Below are 22,933 nucleotides of genomic sequence, written 5' to 3' on the forward strand. Positions count from 1 at the left end.
ATGTGCACAAAAGCCCTTATAATTATAATAATAACGCTCCCACGTACGTTGGGAGCACAGTAAATCTCAGCTGTCATATTTCTTCAGTGTCTGTTTTGGGCCTGCTGCCAGGACCTGGCCTATATTTGTAGAGCTGGAAAATGAAACTACAAAGACTGAGCTGAGCTGGAAAAACGCCAGATCACAGTTTACTTTTAAAGCATTTAAGAAAACAAGTCAAAGTCTGACTTTTTGATACGAGATCTCTGGTTAATAAGTGACGTTTGCAGCGCGGACTGACACTTCTGATAACGTGTAAAGGAAAACCAGTACGGACGCAGTGGCTGTCGCTGTGTTTTGACACATAACTGAAATAGCTCAATTCAACATTCCTCAGAAGACACTGTGGCAGCGCTCGCTGACTCCTGTTATGTGATCACGTCGTCGGATGATGAAAGACAGACTTTTATTTCGTAAAGTAAAAGTCTTTCTTCTCTGAATTTGGCCTCAAGTTGCTGGGATACGAGTCTGATCTCCGTCGATTTCACAACTGAGCATGTGCAGTTTGGCTTTATGGCATTTAAGCCTCTTCAGTGAGTGTTCGGTGCTTATGTTGACGTCCCCGTAGGAATAAAAACAAACTCACTGACACATCCAGACCCCAGCTGATGACGGCCTCACACACCGATGGATGTGACGATGTACGTAGTTTTGGGGGAAGAAAGATCTCTTTTTTAATGCCTGAACAAACTGAATAAAACAAACTGACCTTAAAGGACAACACAGTTCATACTGTTGTACTTTGTTTATATGTGGCGGACCCTGCCACCGTTCTAGCTTCAAACAGAGCTCTGGGGACCTTATTTTCCTCTGAGAACAGCTTGTTTGTATAAATATTTCTGAGTTTGTATTATTACCTCATTAATATTGTAATATAATAAAAGTGTCACTCTCTCACCTCAATGCCCAAATAAAACAGACAAACATGAGGCAAAACTACCCAGCACCACTTTCATTTCTCTGACTTTGTAGCCTTTAACAACCACAGACGATGGTCATAATTATGTCTGTCAGCAGCAGTCCTGTAGTGACTACATACACATGCCAAACATGTTCAAATCTTTCCCTGTCTCGTCTCATTTCCTCACAGCAGATAAAACAATAAAGCCTCCATCAAGGTCACTGTAATCTCATTCATTACCCCCACACAGACACGTCTGAGTGGCCCTCAGATGCAGGAGTCAGGGTGCTGTGCTCCCGGGCAGTCGGGGATGGAGCTGCAGCTCTGGTGGAGACTTTTTGAGACGAGGCTGAGCGGCCGACAGCACCTTCTAGAAATTAGACCAGCCAATTAGGAGCTGTGCGCGCTGCTGCTGGGAATGCGGAGGAGGCTCGTCGGTGCGTTTTTTTTTTTTTTTTTACTCAGACTTAAATCATCTCCAGCTTTATCTCCCCATCGCCTCTGTGCACCACGAGGGAGACTGAATCATGCAAAGCCTGCGGGAAGGTGGTGGTGGTGGTGGTGGTGTGCGTGTACATGCATTCAACATATAAGCCCATAAGCCTCACCGTAAATCATTGCCAGTCCGGTTTCGTGAAGGAAACGGACCCGTCTGTGCTTGAAGAGCCATATGGTGAGAATGGTTAAGGTCAGCAGTAGGATGAACGTCAGTAGATTAACGCTGTCCTGTCGGTGACTTTCCTCAGCCTCCTTCTCGGTGGCAAGTTCTTCCATCGCGTCGTCCTCCGCCTTCAGTCCTCCCGACACGGCGCTCAGTAGCATCCACACGGGCAGCAGCGTCGTGTCCAGCGCGGCGAGGACTCGGCTGCGCCTCGGCCGTCGGAGAGCGTCCATGGTGCAGGATGCGGGCTGCTGCTGCTGCTGCTGCTGACTGCACACCGCCTCTATGCCATGTCACTGCTGGAAGGTAGCTACAGCTGAGCCGAGTGGGGGAAAACAATCCGGTGCTCGCCGACTGTCGAGTTCAACCTTTTAAAGGTACACTGCTGCGCGGTGCGGTGGGGAAAAAGGGCGACGGCGGGCTGAGACTGCGCTGCCCTGGTGGAGGAGCCCGGATCGCACCGTCCTACAGCAGGCAGCCACTGAGCAACCGAGGCGGCTGGTTTTCAACCGACTGAGTCATTGTCCTGAGATTTTTTTTTTTTTTCTTTTTGATGATTATGCAGTTCAGCGCGCCTCAAAACAGGAAACGCACACACACACAGGCTTGTGTTTGGATGTTAGAGGTCCGTCTTTTTGCAAGAAAAGTAGACGCACACATCCGCTTTGGAGAGTGTGGCCTTGGTAGTGGTAGTTAGAGGAGGGGAGGGGGGGGGGGGGGTGATACCAGGGGGGCACAGCTGGAGGGGGGGAGGGGTGGCAACAGCAACCCAAGACTTTAAAGTGGCACTAATCAATAATGTTAAATTAATCATGGATCTAGGAGTCCCTTGTAGGATGAACCCACTGAGAATAATGACCCGACACCGCAGCTCCCTCTCAGTGCTGCAGATCCTTTTAGCTCCTTTCAGCTGGTTGTTTTGGTTTCGTGGCCACTTCTTTATAATCTCTTTCACTCTCACCAAACTCTTTCCTCTTGTAGCAGGCAGCTATTTCAGTAGGCTGTTCCGGTCCACAGCCAGGCACGGTTTCATCTCTCCGTTGGCTGCGGCAGGGACTGAAGTGTAGTCCATATCCTACATGATTTATGGCTTTTGTAGTTTCTTTCTTTTTTTAGGCAGGCAGCCACGGAGCAGGAGTGATCCGCCACGACACGCAGGCAGATGTGACAGTCACCAAACTGATGACATGAATAAAATAAAATGAATTTGATTTAAACGCATACATGATTTACAGTTACATACAAGTCATTGTTTCTTCCTCCAAATGACGGTTGACTTTTACATGCACAAAAATGCAACACAATGCAATAAAGGAAAGGCAATAACCCCAAAAATCATGATATCAATCTCTCAGTCTGACAGAAACACAGCGCCAAATGAAAGCTAACCATCCTCTGTTTAACACATTAGCCACAGCCACTTTATAAGGCCATACTTAGCAGCACTGCTCCCAAGAGGCCGAAATAATCAATTAATGCAGGTTTAATTATTTTAGTTTATCTTTAATAAATAAGCATTCAATCAATGACTGACTTGATGGGAGCTTGGATGTGATAGGATGCACACACACCAAGCTGAGTGAGTGGTAGGGAAGTGAAAGTGAGGAGGGGTGGGGGTGGGGATGCGGGTGGGAGGGTCATTCAACAGCCCCGGGGGCCCCCAAACAGGTTAGTCCAGCCATGCCTTGTGCCATCATGCGCTGTAACAGAGATGTTTCTGGTTTCACACTGATTTAATGGACTATTAATGGACTGCGCTGTCATTTTGCAAGCCATATATTGCGAGAAAGAAAGTGTTGTGGGAGAGAAAAGAGGATGGATTTCTTTAAGGGACTTTCAGCCTGATGCAATGAGAGCACCTGAAAAATACATTTAATTTAAAAGCAAATCAGTCATCACATGCACCAGATGCTGTTTTAGTTTATGACTGTCAGCAATATGACAGTCAAAACCAGTTGATGGGGGATAAAGGAAGTCTGGTGAGATGTTCTTAAGTAACATATCTCTACTTTAGCAGTGGTTAATCTCTAATTTTGCCTGTGGGCTATTTTATTTTCTCACCCAGCCACTCTTATGCAACACAGTGTATGTAATTTAGTACTCGGACCAGATGCACCTTTTATAACTCCTTTAGGCTCAGCAGCATACTTTTTTGTGTGTTTGAGCTGCACATCCGTCACTTAATGGTTTTGTGGTTGCACAGAATAAAAAAAGGGGATGAACTGAAAGGCCCGGCTTCAGAGCATCTTTCAAAGAGGCATGATGGGGGATTACCTATTATTAGAGTGGCCTAGTGGCTTAGTTGCAAGCTAATCTGATGTCTGGTTGGACGCTGTTACATGTTGTTTGTTGTGCATGATTGTGTTATTTTTACATCTACAGCTCAAACTGCACACACTGCAAATATACACACCTGACTGGTGTGTTGCTTTAAAAAAAGAAAACCCACACTTGCTTTATTCGTGCAGGGTTTGAGTCTTTTCAGTCATTTTATTTCATTAAGACGATATTATTATTTAATATAAGGTATGTTAAGTGATCTTGTAAGTTCATGTAAGCAGCTTTCTGTGGCGAAGACTACACCCAGAGAGGTGTGCCCAGTGTGTATGCAACGGTGCGTTCACGGTAGTCTGGTAAATTCATAGATTTTTAAAAAAATGTTTTTACTTGGAAGTTCTTCCTCGCTCGCCATTGATGCAAATGGAGGTCATTTTAATTTAAGAGCACCTTATTTTATCATGTGTGAGGTGTAACTGTATTTCTCCTACAGAATAAAAATACAGAGAAGAATTTAATAACATTGTATTTCACAACAAGAGCATTTATGTGTTTTAACACGCGAGACATACATAGCAGATTAAATTGAAATAGGGGAGAATATATTTTATGTCTCTGTGTTTTTTTTATTTGATGTACATTATTACGCATTAAAAAATAAATAAATAATACAAATATTGGTTGCGGAGCTCTCTTTTCTTATTGTTAACAAACGTCTCACGAATGCACGCCTCTCCCACGTGATCCCGTCACACTCTCCAGGCCTGTGATTGGCTGCTGTAACAACTACCACTGTAATGATTGGTTGCGAAACGTAGCTGGGAAACAGGAAGCTGAAAAAAAAAAAAAAAAAAAATCTTGACAACTGAAGTGCACGTAAGCTTGTGCCTCACATTTACTTGTTCTCCGAGCTAATTGCGGTCAGGAAAAACTGGTGTTATCTGGTCTCTACCTATCGGACCAAAATGGGGTGCTTCTTTTCGAAGAAATCCAAAAGAAAGTCATCCGAAAAAGAGGATTTTACGCCGACGACGACGACTGTTGAAACTACGACGACAAGCAACGCTGTTCCCCTTGGCAACAACACCGACGAGGCTCCGAAGCAGTACAGCTGGGACAAGAGGGAAAAGGTAACGTGTAGGACTGTAGACACATAAAGTAATAGGATACAATAACATAAACTCACACCTGATGACACATGGAGGTCTGAAGTAGCTGTGCCTGACTGCTTAACATTGTAACTGGTGTGTAAAGTCGCTTCCAGGTAGCTACTGCACATTCAAGAGGTGCAGCTAGCTTACTTGACACTTAACGTTTCACCACTTCATAGATTAAAAATGAAGCATTTGTTTCGCACAAACGTAAATGTTCAGCTGCCCTTTACGATATGTCTACGAGTGTCAAGTCACCCTGTTGTACCCTCATGGCGATATTTGCATTTCTAACCTGATTTATTGAGCAGTGCAGCCGTGCAGGTAAACGAGCAGTGTTTACACGCTGAGATTGACTGCGCAGCGGTAAATTATTAGCCCACCTAGTCCCAGATTCACATGCTAACTGTTACCTAAGTATCCAGAGGAAGCATGCAATGCTTATTATAAGTTGTAAACACCCCCGAGATTGTCTCTCACTTCATGTATCCAGCGTTATCTCATTATGGGATTACTACACAGCCCCGTGTAGTTCACTGCTCCTCAGCTGACCGCACTTAGGATGTTCCCTTCAGACATTATAGGCGTTAACCAGTGGGCGGTTTAACTTCCGTTTTGACTCATGGGATGTTGCACTTTAATTCTGGTTACATCAAATAACACACGACCTCATGCAGTATCCGGTTGTGGAGTGAGAGCATAGTCTGAGAAGCACCTGCAAGCATACAGCCTAGACCCCTCGGGGATAGGTAAGCCACAGGAGAGGTCTGTCAGAGTCTGGGGTCCTTCCGAAGAGAAATGCTCGTTTCCTGCATTGTGGTGACAAAATATTGAGTGCATTGCACAACTTTTTTTTTTTGGTTAATTACTTTCAATTTCACTGTCAAAAAAAGTTTTCTTCACCAGTCTTCGCTCAGTCATTTCTTGCCCCTGCTCTTGGACAGCCTGTGCAGCCACTGCCCTATGTCTGTCAGCCTCTCTGTAGTGATTGATGTTGACTCCCATGGGGGACTGAAAGAAAACATTGATGCAGGAGGAGTATAACAGCAGTTTACATGCTAGTGTTGTCACTATACTGAGATTTCTTACTTCCATAAATACCTTGAAAATATTGATGCTCCATACCATTTTCGATTCCATTTTGAGGAAGTGAAACGGCATAAAACTATAGATATTCATTAAAAGACAAATATAAAAAAAGCAAGGCTATAACATGACAACAAGGTACGACTTTTGTAGAAAACAACAGAATGACAGTGGAAAACATTAAATATCATACTATTTTAGATACAGTCCAAAAGAATATGAAAGAGAGATTATGAGCTCACAACTGGTACCAGCATCTCATAGAAAATGAGTACTGCAACTGCCTGAAATATTAAAGAATCGATATGCACTGTCAGTGTTGGGGTTTAAAAATATAGCCAGCAACGTAAATATTATATATATTAAAGTAATGCAACTTTATTATTTAATGTTACTTTTGGATTAAGTACCAAAAATATGCAAATAAATACGAGAGAAAGTAAATATTAATAAGATGACTCTTGTTTCATCTTTATAACAAGTGTGTTTTCTTTAAGGATACACACTTGTGCAGTCGGTTTCACTCAAGACCAGAGTGATGTTTTGTGTTACATGTGCATGGTTACAGACTTAAATATCATTCTTTATTTTAGAATTGTAATCCTGCTTGTAATCCTCCTTCTTACTGAATGTATCTGTAATCTGATTACCTTTTTGTTCTATAACTTTACCTGATAACGTAATTCTGTTACATGTATTCCATTATTACCCAAGCTTGTGTACTGACGTATTGATATTTTTGACTACTACATGCTGTACATGGACGGAAATAGAAAAGTTAAACAAGAGGGGGAAAAGTGTGAAAAGTTGTTTTACATTGGGAGAAATACAAGAGAATTGTGACTCTGTAAAGGAAACTGGGAGAGGGCAATGAAAAACGGGGGTCTCCAAGGAAAATCAGGAGGGTTGACAAATATGCCTGCAAGTTTACAAGTTATCAAATATCAGAAATGCATGGACAAGCCGAGCAACTGTAATGTCAGTCGAGCGTTAACAGAATAGATGTCATGCATAATAATAAGCATGCTTAAAACGCTCTGCACTCTTACAGAGATATTCATATGGTTATCGGATGATGGAGGTGGGAATATGTCAGATACGCAGGTTGTTCAAAAAATCTCTAAATGTATGTTTATATACTCATCTATATCTTTCTCTTTGCTCAGGTTGATCCTAAAGACTACATGCTGACAGGGCTCAAAGATGTCACAGTAGGTCGTCTGCCTGGCAAACTGAACGGCCAACAGTTTGTCATCCAGGAGTGTGAGAACTGCAACATCTTTGTGTTAGACCATTCGGCCACTATCACCATCGATGACTGTGTCAACTGCCGCATTGTTCTAGGACCTGTCAAGGGCAGTGTGTTTTTCAGAGACTGTAAGGACATCAAGTGCGTGGTGGCCTGTCAGCAGTTTCGCACACGGGACTGTAAAAAGATGGAGGTGTTCTTGTGCTGCGCCACTCAGCCCATCATCGAGTCGTCTACGGGGATGAAGTTCGGCTGCTTTCAGTACTTCTACCCCGAGCTGGCCTTCCACTTTAAGGACGCCGGGCTCAGCATATTCAACAACAACTGGAGCAACATCCACGACTTCACGCCTGTGTCCGGAGAGAACAACTGGAGCTTGTTGCCCGAGGCTTCAGCGGTTCTGGATTCTGTACCAGCCCCGGATGCAGAGTCTGAATTCAAGTCTGTTCGAATCTCCGGTGACCCCACACGCAGCATTGTGCCTTTGACAAAGGGAGGGAGGCGTAAGGACAGTGAAGAGTCCTGCCTCTTTGTTTTCTTCGCTGGAGAGTACACCACTGCAAATGCCCGCAAAATGATTGATGAGGTGAGAAGAATAAAAAAAGGATGTGAATGTGAGGAGGTTTCACTTCATTTAACACCAGTGGTTTTGAAGTGCTAACGAATGGAAATTTTGTTAGGATGGTGGTGGTAATGATGCATCAGACCTTATTTAGTGATGATATAATACACTGCTAAAAGTTTGGGTGCAGTCAGCCTTTTTTTGGCTTGTGAAAAGTTGAAAGTGAAAGAAAAGCAAAACCAGCCACAACATGCTTGCACTATTGTATAGAAAGAACAGAAGTTGAAGTATGCAAATGAAGTTAAATATAGAGGAACTGTAGGTTGTTGAACGTTCACCTTTACATGATCCAAAACAAGTAGAGCAATCCAAAGCTGGTTCTCAGTCATATCCAGACGTACACACATTGTTTACTCAAGTAAAAGTACAGATACTTGTGTAAAAAAAAAAAAGGCTCTGACTAAAGTAGAATTACTGATTCAACTTCTTTACTCAAAAGTAAGAAAGTACAGTCTCTGAAATGTTCTCAATAGTATAAACTATATAGTATTTAAGTTAAATGTATCCCTCTGAAAGACATTTCTGTGAGAAGCTAACTGAACCTCACGTCATATTAATATAATGCAAAGATTAAACCCCTTAGAAGATTAAACTTAAAGGTCGAATCAGTAGGATTTGTCCGAGCTGTTCGTAAACGCACCAAAAAGATAGTTGATTGTTGAGTCTCATCCTCCAAGAAAGAGGGTTTAAGATAACAAGTCTTACCAGACTCCTTCTAAATATATGAGTTGGAGTTTAAAATGCCACCTTCTCCAGTTGCACCTCAATGCACTCAATGTGTTTTTCGAGTCACACATCAGCATTTCCTCATGGAACGCTCACATGTGCCATGAATTGGTAGATCCATTTGAATATTTAAAATGTTTGAAGAATGACGTATCTGAAATGTTAAGCCGCCCTTCCTTAACTAGCCGTGTTGCTACTAAAACATTCCAGTGATGTTTGTGTCATTGCCAAAATATGCATTACTCTGTCAGATAAGCATTAGACTGGATCTACAACAGTTGCATCTTTATTTTCAGATCTTTATTATTGAACTTTTCCCGTCTCACACAGGCATCTGCTAAAGGATTTGTGCTGATCCAAACGAAAGAAGTGTCAATGCGACCCGAAGATGTGAAGCGGGTGTTTCAGAACAGTGCAGAGGATCTCGTGGAGTGGATCACCAAAGGTACTTTCTCTTTTTTTGTGGCGTTTTCTTTTAATTTTCGGCCGCTCAGGAACTCCGCTGGGTTTGACTGATTTTATCTGACAAAGTTGTGGCCAGCTAGTTTCCTGCAGGCTCATTTACATTTACGGTACTGAGAGTGTCAAGTTGTGTTTTTACGTACCACAGCAGAGCAGAATGAAACAAGCACAGTTTAATCCTAAAATGCCACTTTGTAATCCAATAGCTGTGAATAATGCTTTAAATAATGATTGTTTGTTACGCTTTTCTATTGAAAACTGACACGGCTCTATTTCTTTTGATTTCCTTCTTCCATCCAAATTACTCCTTCTCACACCACAGTCTTCTGTTTTTTTTTCAGAAGCAAAAAATGTGGTTTGGTCAGTATGCTGACATGATATTTATTATTACAACATCGCTGACTGCTAGTTACCCAGCATCGATCTGGTATACAGTGCAGAAATCAACTGAAAGTCTCAGGATCCCCATTTTAGTGGAAAGCAGTTTCACAACCAAAGTGTGTGTTAAAGTGGCAGCATAAGGCACTGAGGAGGGAGTGTAGTGTAAATGGAGCTGTGGAGTCGTACAGCAATTGAAAATAACTGTTGTATTGTCTTGATATTAAAGGTCCTGTCATTGCCCTCGAGCTGAACGGTGACGGAGTCGTGGACGCCTGCAAGAACATCGCTAACGAAGTGTTCAGTGGGACCAAGGTAGGCGCTGTAGTTGTGGCGTGTGTCTTTCCTACTTCGACACAGATCAGTTCTATTTCTCCAGCAAAATATCAAATATTTTATGTCTTTGTGTTTCTCAGGTTTTTGTCTCTGATAACAAAAACACATCCTCTCGAGACGTGGACAACTTCTTCAACTTCGCTGACATGCAGATGGGCCTGTGAATGAGTGTCAGATTACAAACTGCTCATCAGACATTCAACTTGAGTTCCTAAACCCCCTGCCGTCCAGCTCAGTTTGAATATCAGTAGATTATTTGCCTGTTTTTGTCCTCAACAATTAGGTAGGAAGGGAAAATATTAAGGACCGTGTTTGATAAAGCCTTGGATTAAAACAATTGAGTTCATCAACCATGAGCCAGCAGAGGACTTGCTGTACACCACTTAACATCCACTAGTCGCTCAGAGTGCTGTGAATATTTATAGCTCGATGAATGTATTCTGTAATTCTGTTGCTTTTATCGATTGTGAATGTAGCTCTTTGCTGTAAATGTCCTTAATTTTTATTTAAAGCTTTGTTTTTCTTTGCGGTCTGAAACCGTCGTTGCAGTGAAAAAAAAAAAACATGAGCACAAGAATGCCTGAGGGAAAATATTTTATATATACATAGATCATATTTTTATTTCTTCTGAGGATTTATTTGTGTATGTGGTTTAGATAATGGACTTGTTCAAAACGTGTATATTTGAGACATGTTGTGTAGACGATAACTACATCTTTGTTAATATCCGTTAGGCCAAAGTTGAGTTGTGGAAGTCTGAGTGTGTATCTCACTGTTCATTCGGATTAACTGATCAGTTTACACTAAACAGTGTAAACGCATGCTGGGTTTTGATGTAGGCAACTCATGGGATTTATTTTTCATTTTATAATATTTGTTTTATACTCTTTAACAAATGTTTTTGTATAGACACATCATTTTTTAGCAAAAGTTCCATAACATGTGACTTCAGGCTTTTCACACGTGTACTCTCAAAGTGACATGATTTAAATACTAGTTATAGGGTGACAAATGTGCCGATGCAGGTATCAGCAGTCTAATCACAATATGGTAAATAATCTGTCCTCAGTTAGTGAAGTTTCAGTTCAGGTCACCACCACAGGGTTTGCAGTGGCTATATGAGGAACATCCTGTTTCCTCTTTGTAATCTGATCAACATGACCTTTTTTTTTTTTTAAAAAGAGCACCTGAAGTTTAACATGTTTGAACAAGCTGTAAAATGTAAATACTCCTGTCTGTCTGACTGTGTATTTTACTGTCATGCTGGTGAAACATTCTGAAAATTACTCATCAAATTAGTGATGTACTTTTCTTTGTGCTTAGAAACGTCCTCCAGTGTTTCTCTGAAACAGGGTGAATCATGACTTCGAGTTAGGGAGTTGATCAACAATGTGCGATCTTCCTCAGTGAATCAGTTAGCAGCTCATCTATCTGACTTCCACCTACTGAAACAGCACTTGTCTCACTATCGCTTGTTCCAGTCAACGGCTTGACCTCCCCCAGTCTGTGCTTTATCACACTGCAGATTTAGTTAAAGCTAAATTTAGCCGGACACATCAAACAGTTTTGTACAGTTGCCTTTCAGAAAAAAAAAAAAAAGTAAACGGGGACTTCTTGTGATGTACTTTTGTATTTGTAAATCTTTTGTACCTGAGCGTCCAGTTTTTGTAGAGCGACCTGTCTTAATGAATGCACATATGTCTGTAATCTGTTGTTTCTACACTTAAATGGCACCCTGTCTTTATAAGATGGCAGAGTCAACATTAAAAACCATAGAATAACTGAAAGCACACGTGTCGTTATTAAAAAAAAAACCAAATGTGTGTTTGAGGACTGGGGTGTTGTTGTGTACGCCTGTAAGGAAATCGAGCGCACCCAGGCTGGAGCGAAAGCGGCGGGGTTTAGGACCCGGCGGGACGCGCGGTACAATAGAGCTGTTGTGCCGTGGTGGTGGACAGATTGCAACCCAGGAGATTCCCACTGTGGTGGGATACAAAACCCCCAGTTTGATCCATATCTTGGGAGCAGAGCCTCTTGTTTTATACGTATACGCCGGACGGTTTGTCTGCACTTGACAGGAAGGTCGGAGTAGCGCGGACAGCAGCGTGCGGAGCGGAGGTAAGACGGCAGGAATGTGAACAATATGCTCGAGTGTTCAGTGGGGCTCAGTGTGCCAGGATTTGCCCTGGATGGTTTATTCAGGCCACGGGGCCTGCTCTTTTTTTTTCAGCTTTTTCAGGGACTCCCTCTGCTTCATTATTTTACATTAAAACCAGCGACTGTTTGGTGAACACGTTTCTGACAGTTCCCCGTTCCCCACATTGAATAACAAACCCAGTGTAGCTGTGTGAATGTTCGTGTTAATGGCTCTAGGAAGTGACATCTTTGTATGGTGGTGGTGGCGCCCATGTTTGATTTCTTCCACAGCCTGCAGTGCAGCCCCGCTACAGCAGGCCTGCCTCTGTGTGTGTGTGTGTGTGTGTGTGTGTGTGTGTTTGGCGCCAACATGGCTCTCTGAACAGGGCAGGGACCTCGCTGTTGACGGGTGTATTTTTCTAAAAGCACCCAGGCAGTGAAATAAATGTGGGAAGAAATGTCAACAAGGTTTCAGCCACAATTTTAGTCATTGTTTCCTGTTACTCACAAACTGAAGAGGGGTTTCTTTAATGTGTGATGTCATATCCGTGATCTCAACCAGGTTAAAGTGTGTATGTGTGTGTGTGTGGAGGGGCATTAAAGCGTGCTATTTGTTCTGATGAGTAATATTAGTAACAATAAGGCTAATAAAGGGTCTGGGACTGTCTATTTTTTGTCTACGGCAACACTGTTGGCTCTTAATGCAGCCGTCTGTCACAAGTTACTTAATGGTGAAACATACACACTCACTTTGTTCATGTTTTGTAGAGTACAAAACAGTATTATACTAAAATATGACACTGAGGCTGCTTGTTTTCTGTGTGACAAACAGTCCGAACCCCTCAGCTATTCAGTTTACAACAATATAAAACAGAGAAAAATACAAAATGCCCATGTGAAAAGCTGTAATCAGCAAATGTCTGGTATGTTTCAGTTAGATTATCAAGAGTCTGTTAACTAACTGCTTCATTGTTAGATACTTTAAAGTAGTAATCTTGAAGATTTTCATGTGAATAAATATCTGTTAAGTCACTAATGCAGGATGAGGTAACACAAGGATGATCGAGCCTATGGCCCACTGATGACAGCACTTGCATTTGCTGTAATACCAAGCAACACTGGGGCGACTTTCCCAGGTAATATCACAAGCGGCGCACAGTTAGTGACGCGTCCACCCGGCAGTGGTTGGTCGGCCAGAGAGGGCAGATTAGACTGACGTAACAGTTGTGTTTGTCCGGGTCTCTGCTAGCGTTGGGAGTAAACGGTTAACAGTCATGGGCGAACAAACAAAGAAAAGACCGATAACAAAAACTGAGAAAAAGGTGCAAATCGATTTCATGTGGTGTTATGGAGGCGTAGCAGAGCTGCCAACTGACGTCACACAGGCGACACTGGATCTCTGGGAAGCAGTGAGGTCTGAAAATACACCTGCTATTGCCGCTTCTGGAAATCTGCACGCTTACTTATAATTACACAACCTTGTGGGTTCCCCAAGCAGACAGGACCGCCTCTTTTATAGAGTCCTCTGTCCTGATTGGATGAAGTGGGCAGGGATACCAGAAATTGTATTTTCTCTTTCTCTGCATGAGCCGGTGGAGGAGAGACGAGGGTTACTGACATAACACTGTATAACAGTGATTACGAAGGACTATAGGGCTCATTTTAATGAAGAAATAACTCTTACAGCTGCTTTAATGAAAAAAAATGAATGGAAACACTGTAAATATAAGTATTTATCTGAATATTAAGTCAGTAAGGTTCATCCAGATATGTGTACCGTCTCTACTTTTTATTTCGTAGCTTTATACACAAACAGGCCTTCACATTGTTCATCCTTCATCATTTGTTTATTTATCAGCCTTGAGTAACTGAGCCCACAATGTTTGCTGCATTCAGAGGTGGTGGAAACACTGACAGTAGCAGATGTCTGCCGTTTTGAGTGCAGCTCCAACAGGCCCCGCTGTGGAGGTGAACACGCAGGGTGTGATTTGTGTTGATTGATTTTTATTTTTAAAACACAGCAGTAAGACACAGTGAAAAGATGACTCCTGATGGGTGTGTCGTTTGAGACAGATCAGCGTGTGTCAATGGTCATTCACTGTGATCAGACTGGAAAATGTCCGTAGCCCGAGTCTGGATATAGTAACGAGCTGGTAAACAGCTTGTACGTGTAACTGAGCAGTTGGCATCAGTGGATTTAACTCGTACTATGGTATGGAGAGGAGTTGGCTTCATGCCCCCTCCTACCCCTCCTGTCCTCATGGGGAATGTGAGGCATGTCCTGTCTGTTGAAACAGCGTACTGTATTTGGGGCTGCTGTGGTTTTGAGTCCCTCAGTATTTAGAAACCTTTTAATGATCGCTGGTTCAGTGGGCTAGAGGCACAGACTGTGAGCCTGCTCTGTTTTACTTCACCTTAAACTGTCAACAATTTTAAAAATAACTGCAAAAGAAATCAGAAACATTTTGACCTCGATGCGCACTAATGCGAGCAGCCACTCATCTGCTAAATGCTATGCTTCAATATACAATTGTTAATGACTAAACTACATTTTTCACAGAAAGGTGTCCAACCGGCAGCAGTTAGCGGTTAGTTTAGTGATTGCTGCCCCCTGTTTTGTTTTGAGTTCGACACGTGTTCAATTCTTACATATTGCACCTTTTTAGTTGCCAGAATATTTTTAATAATCTTGAAATCTTTTCATCATGTTTCAAGCAAAAATGTTAAATATATGTTTGTTAAAGCTTCTTAAATGTGAGGATTTGCTGCTTTACTTTGTCCTTTCTGATTTTAAATGAAGACTCTTTGTGTTTTGGACTGTTGGTTGGACGAAAGAAGCAATTGAAGACGTCATTTTGGGCTCTGGGAAATTTTGATGAGCATCTTTTACAAATCCTTTGACATTTTATAGACTCGATTAAGCCCTAAGACGATTAAGTGATAAAGCATTAAAACAATTGTTGGTTGCCCTGATGCCAACCCAATAACGTGAAGTCTAAATAAATGTTTTGCTCCATACAATGAAACTTGTTGGGCTGACATATATTTCTTATTTGCAGGCACAAAGTTAAGTGGTTAAGGGATTATCAGTGGAATCTACTAGCATGCTTTGCAACTTGAAATTTATGGTGAGTAACTATAACCTGTCTGTCTTTTATCTCAACTAGTCCAGTGATATATTTTTTTTAAACAAGTTTAATCTTTTAATGATCTTAAACACACAGTTTTTTATTATACATGTTTTATTGTCCTCTTCTGCAGGATGTTACAGGATGAAACGTCTCAGGTCCTCAAGCAGCAGCGACAGTTCTGACAATGAGAGTGAGTCATCTGTCTCAAGGACCCCATAACCTAAACCAGACCACCTTATGTTCCTCGCTGCTCTCATATTCACACCGCCTTCCTTTTATTTAGGTCCCTCTACTTCCTTCTGCTCCTCCAACAAGTATGGCAGTAAACCTGGAACCCCCGCCTCCAGCCAGAAGAAACCGGCTGAAGTGAGTTCCTGCTGTCGAGATGAAGTCAAGTTTTAAACCCGACGACCTGTGTGTGTGCGTGTGTGACTGACTGTGTTCTGCTTCCTATCCCACAGGTGTTCAGAAAAGACCTGATCAGTGCCATGAAGCTGCCTGACTCCCACCATGTGTCCCCGGAGGACTACTACCTGCTGGCGGACACCTGGAAGATGGAGTGGGAGAAGGGAGTCCAGGTGCTGGCGAGTCCAGACACCATCCCACAGCCGTCAGTCAGGTAACGCTGTCGGATTCCCACTGGGAACACATCAGTCTAAACGTGCTACGATGCTGACAGATTGTGACCGTGTCTCTTCTGCGTTCAGAGTTATGGTGGAGAAAACCAAGGAGGTGCTCTACAGCCACCAGAGGAAGTACATTCAGTGCTCGAGCCAGGAGTCAACAGAACCGGGTTATGTCAACATCAGGGAGCTGGCAGAGGCCATGTGTCGCTACGATCTGGACGACGTGGACCTTTACTGGCTGAACACACTCAACAGAGAGCTCGACCGTATGGGTAAGGGACAGGATCACGAGAGGATAATGCACCATGAAATTTAGATTTACTGGAGAGTAGAGTTACTATCTGTCTCTCTAAGATGGAAATAAGAGCATTAAGATTTGGACTTATGATGTCCCGACAATCTGCTGGGGTTTCTCTGACCAAGTGGGGTTTGTCTTCCAGGGGAGGAGCGCATAGACGAGCTGACAATGGAGCGCGCCATGGAGGCCCTGGAGAGGCAGTGCCATGACAACATGAACCACGCCATCGAGACGGTTGAAGGCCTGGGGATCGAGTACGACGAGGATGTGATCTGCGACGTGTGCCGTTCCCCCGACAGCGAAGAGGGGAACGACATGGTGTTCTGTGACAAGTGCAACATCTGCGTGCACCAGGTAAACACGAGTACACCTCTTTTTATCATCAGTCGATTCATTATTTCAAACAAGGAACATACGAGCAGATTTTGAATTTCTGTTACTGGTGAAAACTGCTGTCACAAGTAAATAATCTGGTTTTTGAAAGAGACAAAATAACCACAGTGCAAAGAAAACGAACATACGCAGCACACTGATGTGAAGACATTATCCAGTCAAAATGAATACTTGATGTTAAATATATATTTCTATAGGTTAGCTGTTGTGCTAGTATTCAAATATACACATTTGAATACAGCTGTCAGGGGGAAGTTTATTAGATATTTGGAAGGCAAATTTTTTTTTTAAGGAAGGATTTGTGAGCAAAACAGAATTTTTAGTGTCGACATTTGAGCTTTACATAAACGTTTTTCTAGCTACTCATATCAAATGAATTATATTGATAATGAATGTGCCATTTCACAAATTGTTCCATCCTGCCGCTCTCCCCACAGGCCTGTTACGGCATCGTCAAAGTGCCTGTTGGAAACTGGCTGTGCCGGACGTGTGTCCTCAGCATCGACCCTCAGTGCCTTCTGTGTCCGAAGAAGGGCGGTGCCATGAAGGCAACACGTGCAGGAACCAAGTGGGCTCACGTCAGCTGTGCCCTGTGGATACCTGAGGTAAACACTTAGATCCTCTGCTTTACTCTTGACCTCTTCAGATTGTTCTTCAGTAAGTGTTAAGTGTCCTCTGGTTATGACGTACATTTTTTTTCATGTGTAGGTGAGCATCGCTTGTCCCGAGAGGATGGAGCCCATCACCAAAGTCTCCCACATCCCACCCAGCCGCTGGTCTCTCATCTGCAGTCTGTGCAAACTGAAGACAGGCGCATGTATCCAGGTGAGTCTGGATCTATGTCCTCACTGAGTTATTTTTTATGTGAACGTTATTTATTCTCTATGATAACCAGATTAATGCAATATAAATTGATGCAATGTTCATGTAAATACTTTAATTTGGGTATCTTTGTTGTATTAAAGGAATAGTCCACCCAAAATCTATCCATTGAGTTTCAAATATTCATCCTCTGAAGACAAGAAACATGTCCTTAAAAGATTTATAGCTTGTTCCTTTAATCAGCCTGGGGGCCTTAGTCAGGTTGGTTCATGTTGTCATAGTGGAGCAAAGACTGGCTAACAGAAGGGGCATACGAAATATGATTATTCACTTTCTTACCAAGTGTTTGATGATATTAATATCACCCTCATCCATCTACACTAAATTTAAATATACAGCCAGTTGGTAGTTGGAAAGTCTGGAAACGGGGATTGTTGTTGCGCTTCCAAAAAGAGAGTGCACCCGGCCAAGATATAGAGCCGCACGTAACCACCAATGAAACCACAGTTTTTGTACAGATTATACAAACATGATATACAAAACTGTTTAGAGAGTGTTGTTGGCTGATTTTGACACTTTTGGACAGAGCCGCGCTGGCTGCTTCCCCCTATTATTTCCAGTGTTTGTACTGAGCTAAGCTAACAGTTTCCTGGCTGTAGTTTCATATTTAGTGTACAGGCATCAGTCTTCATAGTCGTCTCATCAGAATTTTGGCAGGAAAGTGAATAAGTGGATCTCCCAAAATGTCAAACCTCATTGTTCTTCTTTTAGACTGTGTCACCAAGATATTTCCTGAGGACCACACAACCACTGAGACAATAATCAAATTATGAAACAAATCATATATACATTTATATAAATGCCTCTTCCACTAACTGGTTTATAGTCCATGCAAACATAATAACCTGCTTCCCCTCCTGCTTCACAGTGCTCAGTGAAGAACTGCACCACTCCTTTCCACGTGACCTGTGCCTTTGAGCACAGCCTGGAGATGAAGACCATCCTGGATGAAGGGGATGAAGTCAAGTTCAAGTCTTACTGCCTGAAGCACAGCAAGTGTAAAACAGGGGAGTCTGGCCTGAGCCCAGCTCGCTCCAAACCTCCCGCCGAGGCGGAGAAGGTGGGCCAGCGGGCACAGAGACTTCAAGAACTGGAGGAGGACTTCCACACTCTAATCCAGCTGGAGGAGCTGACCCAGGCCCTCGGGCTCTCTGAGCGCCTGGCTGACTTTATCTATCAGTACTGGAAGCTGAAGAGAAGAGCCAACTTTAACAAAGCTCTGCTGCCACCTAAAGAGGAGGAGGAGAACATGGTGCTGCAGCCTCAGGAGGACAGCATCCACACACGCATGCGGATGTTCATGCACCTGCGGCAGGATTTGGAGAGGGTGGGTGCCTTTTTATTTTTTTTAGAGCCTTTAGTGCTGATGCTTGGTATTTCTTCTTACTGTGGTCCAGAACATTTCTCAGTCTAAATGCAGTGCCAAATACATGCATCAAAGTCTTCCTCACATTTAGGGAAACCCTTGAGTATAGCACATTATCATATATTTCATGAAATATCAGAAATACTTTATTGATCTCAGAGGGGAATGTAGTTAAAATAACATATGTCCATCACAGGATTCTCTGTAAATGCTGAGAAAATCCACCTTGATCTATGATTAAGAAAATGTTGTAGGTTTGAATTGGGAAGTCAGGGACTTTCCTGAGCTGATCTTACATCATGCATTGTATTGTAGGTATCCACCTTCTTCAGTGTTTTTTTGTTTTGTTTTCTTGTTATACAACGTGGAACTGCTGTTGAAATCAATTCGCTACAAATAGATCACATCGGCAGAAAACTCTGTAGCAGGCCCTGGAAGAAGTGTGAAAGTGAGATATTGTGAGGATTTAGGAGAGATCCTGGAGGAAAACCTGCTGCAGTCTGCAAGACAAGTGCCATTTGGAAGAGAACTTGCTGACACACAAGTGGCTTTAAAACAGCAGTGTTGTTGTCCTGGTTCAATCACCAGGTCAATGCAGAGTTTGTGCCAGTACTTACAAATTGCATTTCAAGAAAAATAGAAGTAAATGAAAAACTTCAGAAGTGAATCCTACTGTATGGCTGCACATTAACAGTCAGGCCTCAAGTCTCAGGCATGTGCAGTCAGATCATTGAGAGCAGAATAGATATTTATAGACATGTAGTGTTGTGCCTGTTTTTAATGGACAGTGTTTTTGGTTTTTTTTCCCCCGTCATCTTGCAGGTGAGGAATCTGTGTTACATGGTGAGTCGGCGGGAGAAGCTGAAGCTGCTGCAGAGTAAAGCCCAGGAGCAGATGTTCAACTTGCACGTGAAGCTCGTGAACCAGGAAGCCTCTGCTGGTGAGCCACCCGTTCCCCGTGAGCTCCCCAGCTCATACGTCGCTACATACACACATTTTAGGATCCTTGCTAATTTAGTTGGGACGTTTCATCATAGCTGAGTCTTGAACATCTTTTCTTTTCTGTCACCAGGCCTCCCTTCTACGTACCCAGGAGAAAGTATGCTGTTCCGTCCTCCTCCGAGGATAACCCTGAAGCTGAAAATGCCCAAATCCTCCAGTCTTGGAAATGGAAGCTCCAAATCTGGCAACGGGCCGCTCTGCCCGGACAACAGCGGCAATGTGACTGAATACGCAGGTGAAGGGCTGGGGCAGGGGAAGCCTCAGATGCATGGACGTGGTCGGCGAGACGAGCGCTCCAATGGGCGGCTGCCTGTTAAACCCACTGGTAAACCTTTAGCCCTGCACGCTGCGCTTCACGGCCACTCCTCCAATAGCAACGGCAAACTGGACCAGGACCGAGCGTGCGTGGCTAAATCAAACGGTCTCTTGAAGGACAGTTCGTGCCAGACACCCTGTGACAAGGACGCCTCAAATCAGGCTCTGGACAAGAGCAGCTTCCGCAAGTCTGCCATGGAGCACTTTGGCAGGTCCTTCAAAGAGGCGACCATTAACTTGGTACGGACCACAGAGGACCTGCGGGCCTCTGACAAACTGTCCCGAGAGGGCTCAGCCAAGGAGAGACTTTGGGCTAAACCCGAACACAAAGCAAAAAGCGCAAGATCGTACCAGGACAGCGACGGATACTGTCCAGACCTGGAGCTCAGTGACTCAGAGCCAGAGGCCAAAGGGAGGCACAGGCGGCAGGTCGGGCTGCCTCAGCCAGACGCTCCGAGGAAAGGGCTCAGTCGTGGGAAACAGTCGCTGGGCTCCAGACACTCCATGCAGAGGTGACAGCTGTTTGTTCACTCCACTCACTGCTGCCGCTCTCTCCTGACCTTCTTCCAAAGTGCCAGGCCGTCTCTGTGAATACATCTCCATCAGGGGCCACAGCCACGACCTCGTGCTCATGGTGCTGATGCGAGGTCGCCAAGAACGTCTACTGGGATTCATAAAGAAAGCCTCGTGTTGGTGTTTGTTTCTGTCCGTCTTCTGAGATTATCATGCTTGTGGCTCGCGTTACATTTTGTACTCAACTTTGTATGAAACACTCCTCCATGCTTCCCCACACACAGGTTCAATCTGCCTTTGACTAAAGCTGCTGTACATACGATGATCAGATCGGAATGTAAATAATGTTTGACTGAATCACACACAAGAAATTGAATCAAACCGACGGCCACACGGAAATTTTGTAGTGAATTCTAGTATCTGCTGCACCCGCTAGCCTGCACTTGGTGACATTTTATATTTGTCAAGTAGTAGAGTCATTTTTATGAACACAAATGCCTTGTGTGTGTGTGTGTGTGTGTGTAGGAATGCAGTTTTCACACTTTTAGTCATGTCCTGGTTAGATAAACGGAGCATGTGTCAAACTGTGAAGAAATGTGTGTAAGAGAGTTTAATTAACATTCCCTGATGTGTCCTTCAGTAACGTGGATGCATAAAAGCAAAGACTGAGTACAGATATGTAACTGATCGCCTTTTTGTACTGGTCTCAGATCATCACATGATCAGCCTTCATTAACAGACTTTTACCTGAACATGACCTTTGACACTCGGCATATTTGCAGTCTTTTTTTGTTATCTGTGTCACTCTTTTTTGATAATAAATAAATGAGGAATAAATAATCCGACCGAGCATTTGGTGTTGACTGTCAGTACTTGATATTCACTTTGTATAATTGACAGTTTACAGATGTAATTTGGTTTTTGATTTGGCATTTTGAGACCCTCAACCTGTGCTGAACCTTAGAACAAGTAGTAGTCGGTGCAAAAAGAGGCACCACAAGAAGCTCTGAACCCTAACGCTGTTGTAAAACAGCGTTTTTACCTTTTTACATCATTTAAATAATCTTTAAAATACACTGGTGGAAAATGTGCATTGCAACTGGTTGACAGAAACAAAGTATTGCACTTAACCATTCAACATTGATGGACACATGACACTCTTGTGCATGTAAAAGCTCTTGAAAATTGAAAAGTTTGGGCGTCCCTCAGTTGGTAGAGCGCCTGACCCCCACACACAGGCCCTGTCCCCACTGCAGCGGCCCAGGGTACGAGTCTGACCTGCGGCCATGTCAGTCCTCCTTTCTCATCACATTTCCCATCATCCAAGCTGTCCTATCAAAATAAAAGACATCAAACGACCAAAAAAAATCTTTAAAAAGATGTCACTTGTTTGCATAATTCATGCCTAAGAACTGATTTAGCACAGCTGCTCTGTTGTTGTTAGCAGTGCTGGGTCAGGTGTGTGTGAGCTGACCAGTCAGAGCAGGCTGGGTATTCGGGAGGGGGGTCTTAAAGAGACAGGGGCTAAAACAGAGTGAGGGGGACACAGTGCTGCAGCACTGGACAGTATGAGGAAACTGATGTTTTTTGAGCATTAAAGCATAAAAACCTATTCTAGTGGTAACCCAGAATAAAATCATGAACCAGAAAATGAGCAGAATAAGTCTCCTTTAAGGAAGTCGTTGATTGCCGCATTAAAGGTTTGTCCTGAAGGAGACACAACAGTAGTTCACTGGAAAGTATATTTTTAAATATATATATTTTTAATCAATCATTGTGTACTTTTAGTAAGTGATAAAAGACTTAATCCAATATGAAAGTGCAGCTTTTATCTGCAAGCAGCAATACTAAGGTGACACGTCTTGCAGTGCAAAATGTTCAGGAGAAGGAAGAAGACGGAAAAGAAAGAATGAATGAATGAATGAGTGACTACTGGCAACACATCAGTGAGACACTTACAATGGTGCCATTGTTTACCATTCATGATTAGTATCAGTTATGTGGATGAGAGCTAGGTGGCAGCATCGCCACACTTATCAACTACAACCACAACTGTAAACAGTGTGTGAACAGGCCTTTTTCCTCACAGCAGACATGTAGCCTCTTATAACAGGAAATAACATTACTACAGGAAGTTAATGTGTCAGGTAGCAATCACATTTATTGTATTAACATGTGCACACACTGATGACATGTCAACACATCTGCTGTGCCTCTAACAGAAGTTACAGCTCTGTCTCTGACGTTGGATCCAAAGTCAGCAAGTGTTGAATCACTTTGTCCGGTTTGCTTCATCACACTGGTTAATGCTGTTTCAGGGTTTATTGACCTGCTGAAGAGGCCGAGGAAGACCTGACCGACCAAATCATCGTAAAACAAACAG

The 22,933-nt window shown here is 43.1% G+C and overlaps 3 protein-coding genes across 3 annotated transcripts in view; 2 read left to right on the plus strand and 1 right to left on the minus strand.

Annotated features, from left to right (window-relative positions):
- slc9a7 (solute carrier family 9 member 7) overlaps positions 1–2,278 on the minus strand; it is a 29,726-nt gene extending 27,448 nt beyond the window's left edge. The window contains exon 1 of the mRNA XM_084354958.1: positions 1,549–2,278. Within this exon, the coding sequence (XP_084211084.1) occupies positions 1,549–1,834 (286 nt within the window). The 5' untranslated portion in view covers positions 1,835–2,278. The remainder of the gene's footprint in view (positions 1–1,548) is intronic.
- Positions 2,279–4,709: 2,431 nt separating this feature from the next.
- On the plus strand, positions 4,710–11,060 carry rp2 (RP2 activator of ARL3 GTPase). The gene is made up of 5 exons (XM_084355623.1): positions 4,710–5,008; positions 7,282–7,950; positions 9,043–9,157; positions 9,782–9,867; positions 9,969–11,060. Exons 1-5 carry the CDS (start codon positions 4,844–4,846, stop codon positions 10,050–10,052), a joined length of 1,119 nt encoding a protein of 372 aa, XP_084211749.1. The 5' UTR covers positions 4,710–4,843; the 3' UTR covers positions 10,053–11,060.
- Positions 11,061–11,836: 776 nt separating this feature from the next.
- jade3 (jade family PHD finger 3) lies at positions 11,837–21,400 on the plus strand. Its single transcript, XM_084355049.1, has 12 exons — positions 11,837–12,006; positions 15,084–15,152; positions 15,286–15,345; positions 15,439–15,521; positions 15,617–15,774; positions 15,863–16,053; positions 16,222–16,433; positions 16,910–17,077; positions 17,181–17,297; positions 18,223–18,681; positions 19,543–19,660; positions 19,793–21,400. Exons 3-12 carry the CDS (start codon positions 15,297–15,299, stop codon positions 20,551–20,553), a joined length of 2,316 nt encoding a protein of 771 aa, XP_084211175.1. The 5' UTR covers positions 11,837–12,006; positions 15,084–15,152; positions 15,286–15,296; the 3' UTR covers positions 20,554–21,400.
- The last annotated feature ends 1,533 nt before the right edge of the window (positions 21,401–22,933 follow it).

The sequence above is a fragment of the Pagrus pagrus genome, assembly GCF_965226575.1.
Source record: "Pagrus pagrus genome assembly, chromosome: 6".
In the NCBI taxonomy this organism is placed as follows: domain Eukaryota; kingdom Metazoa; phylum Chordata; class Actinopteri; order Spariformes; family Sparidae; genus Pagrus; species Pagrus pagrus.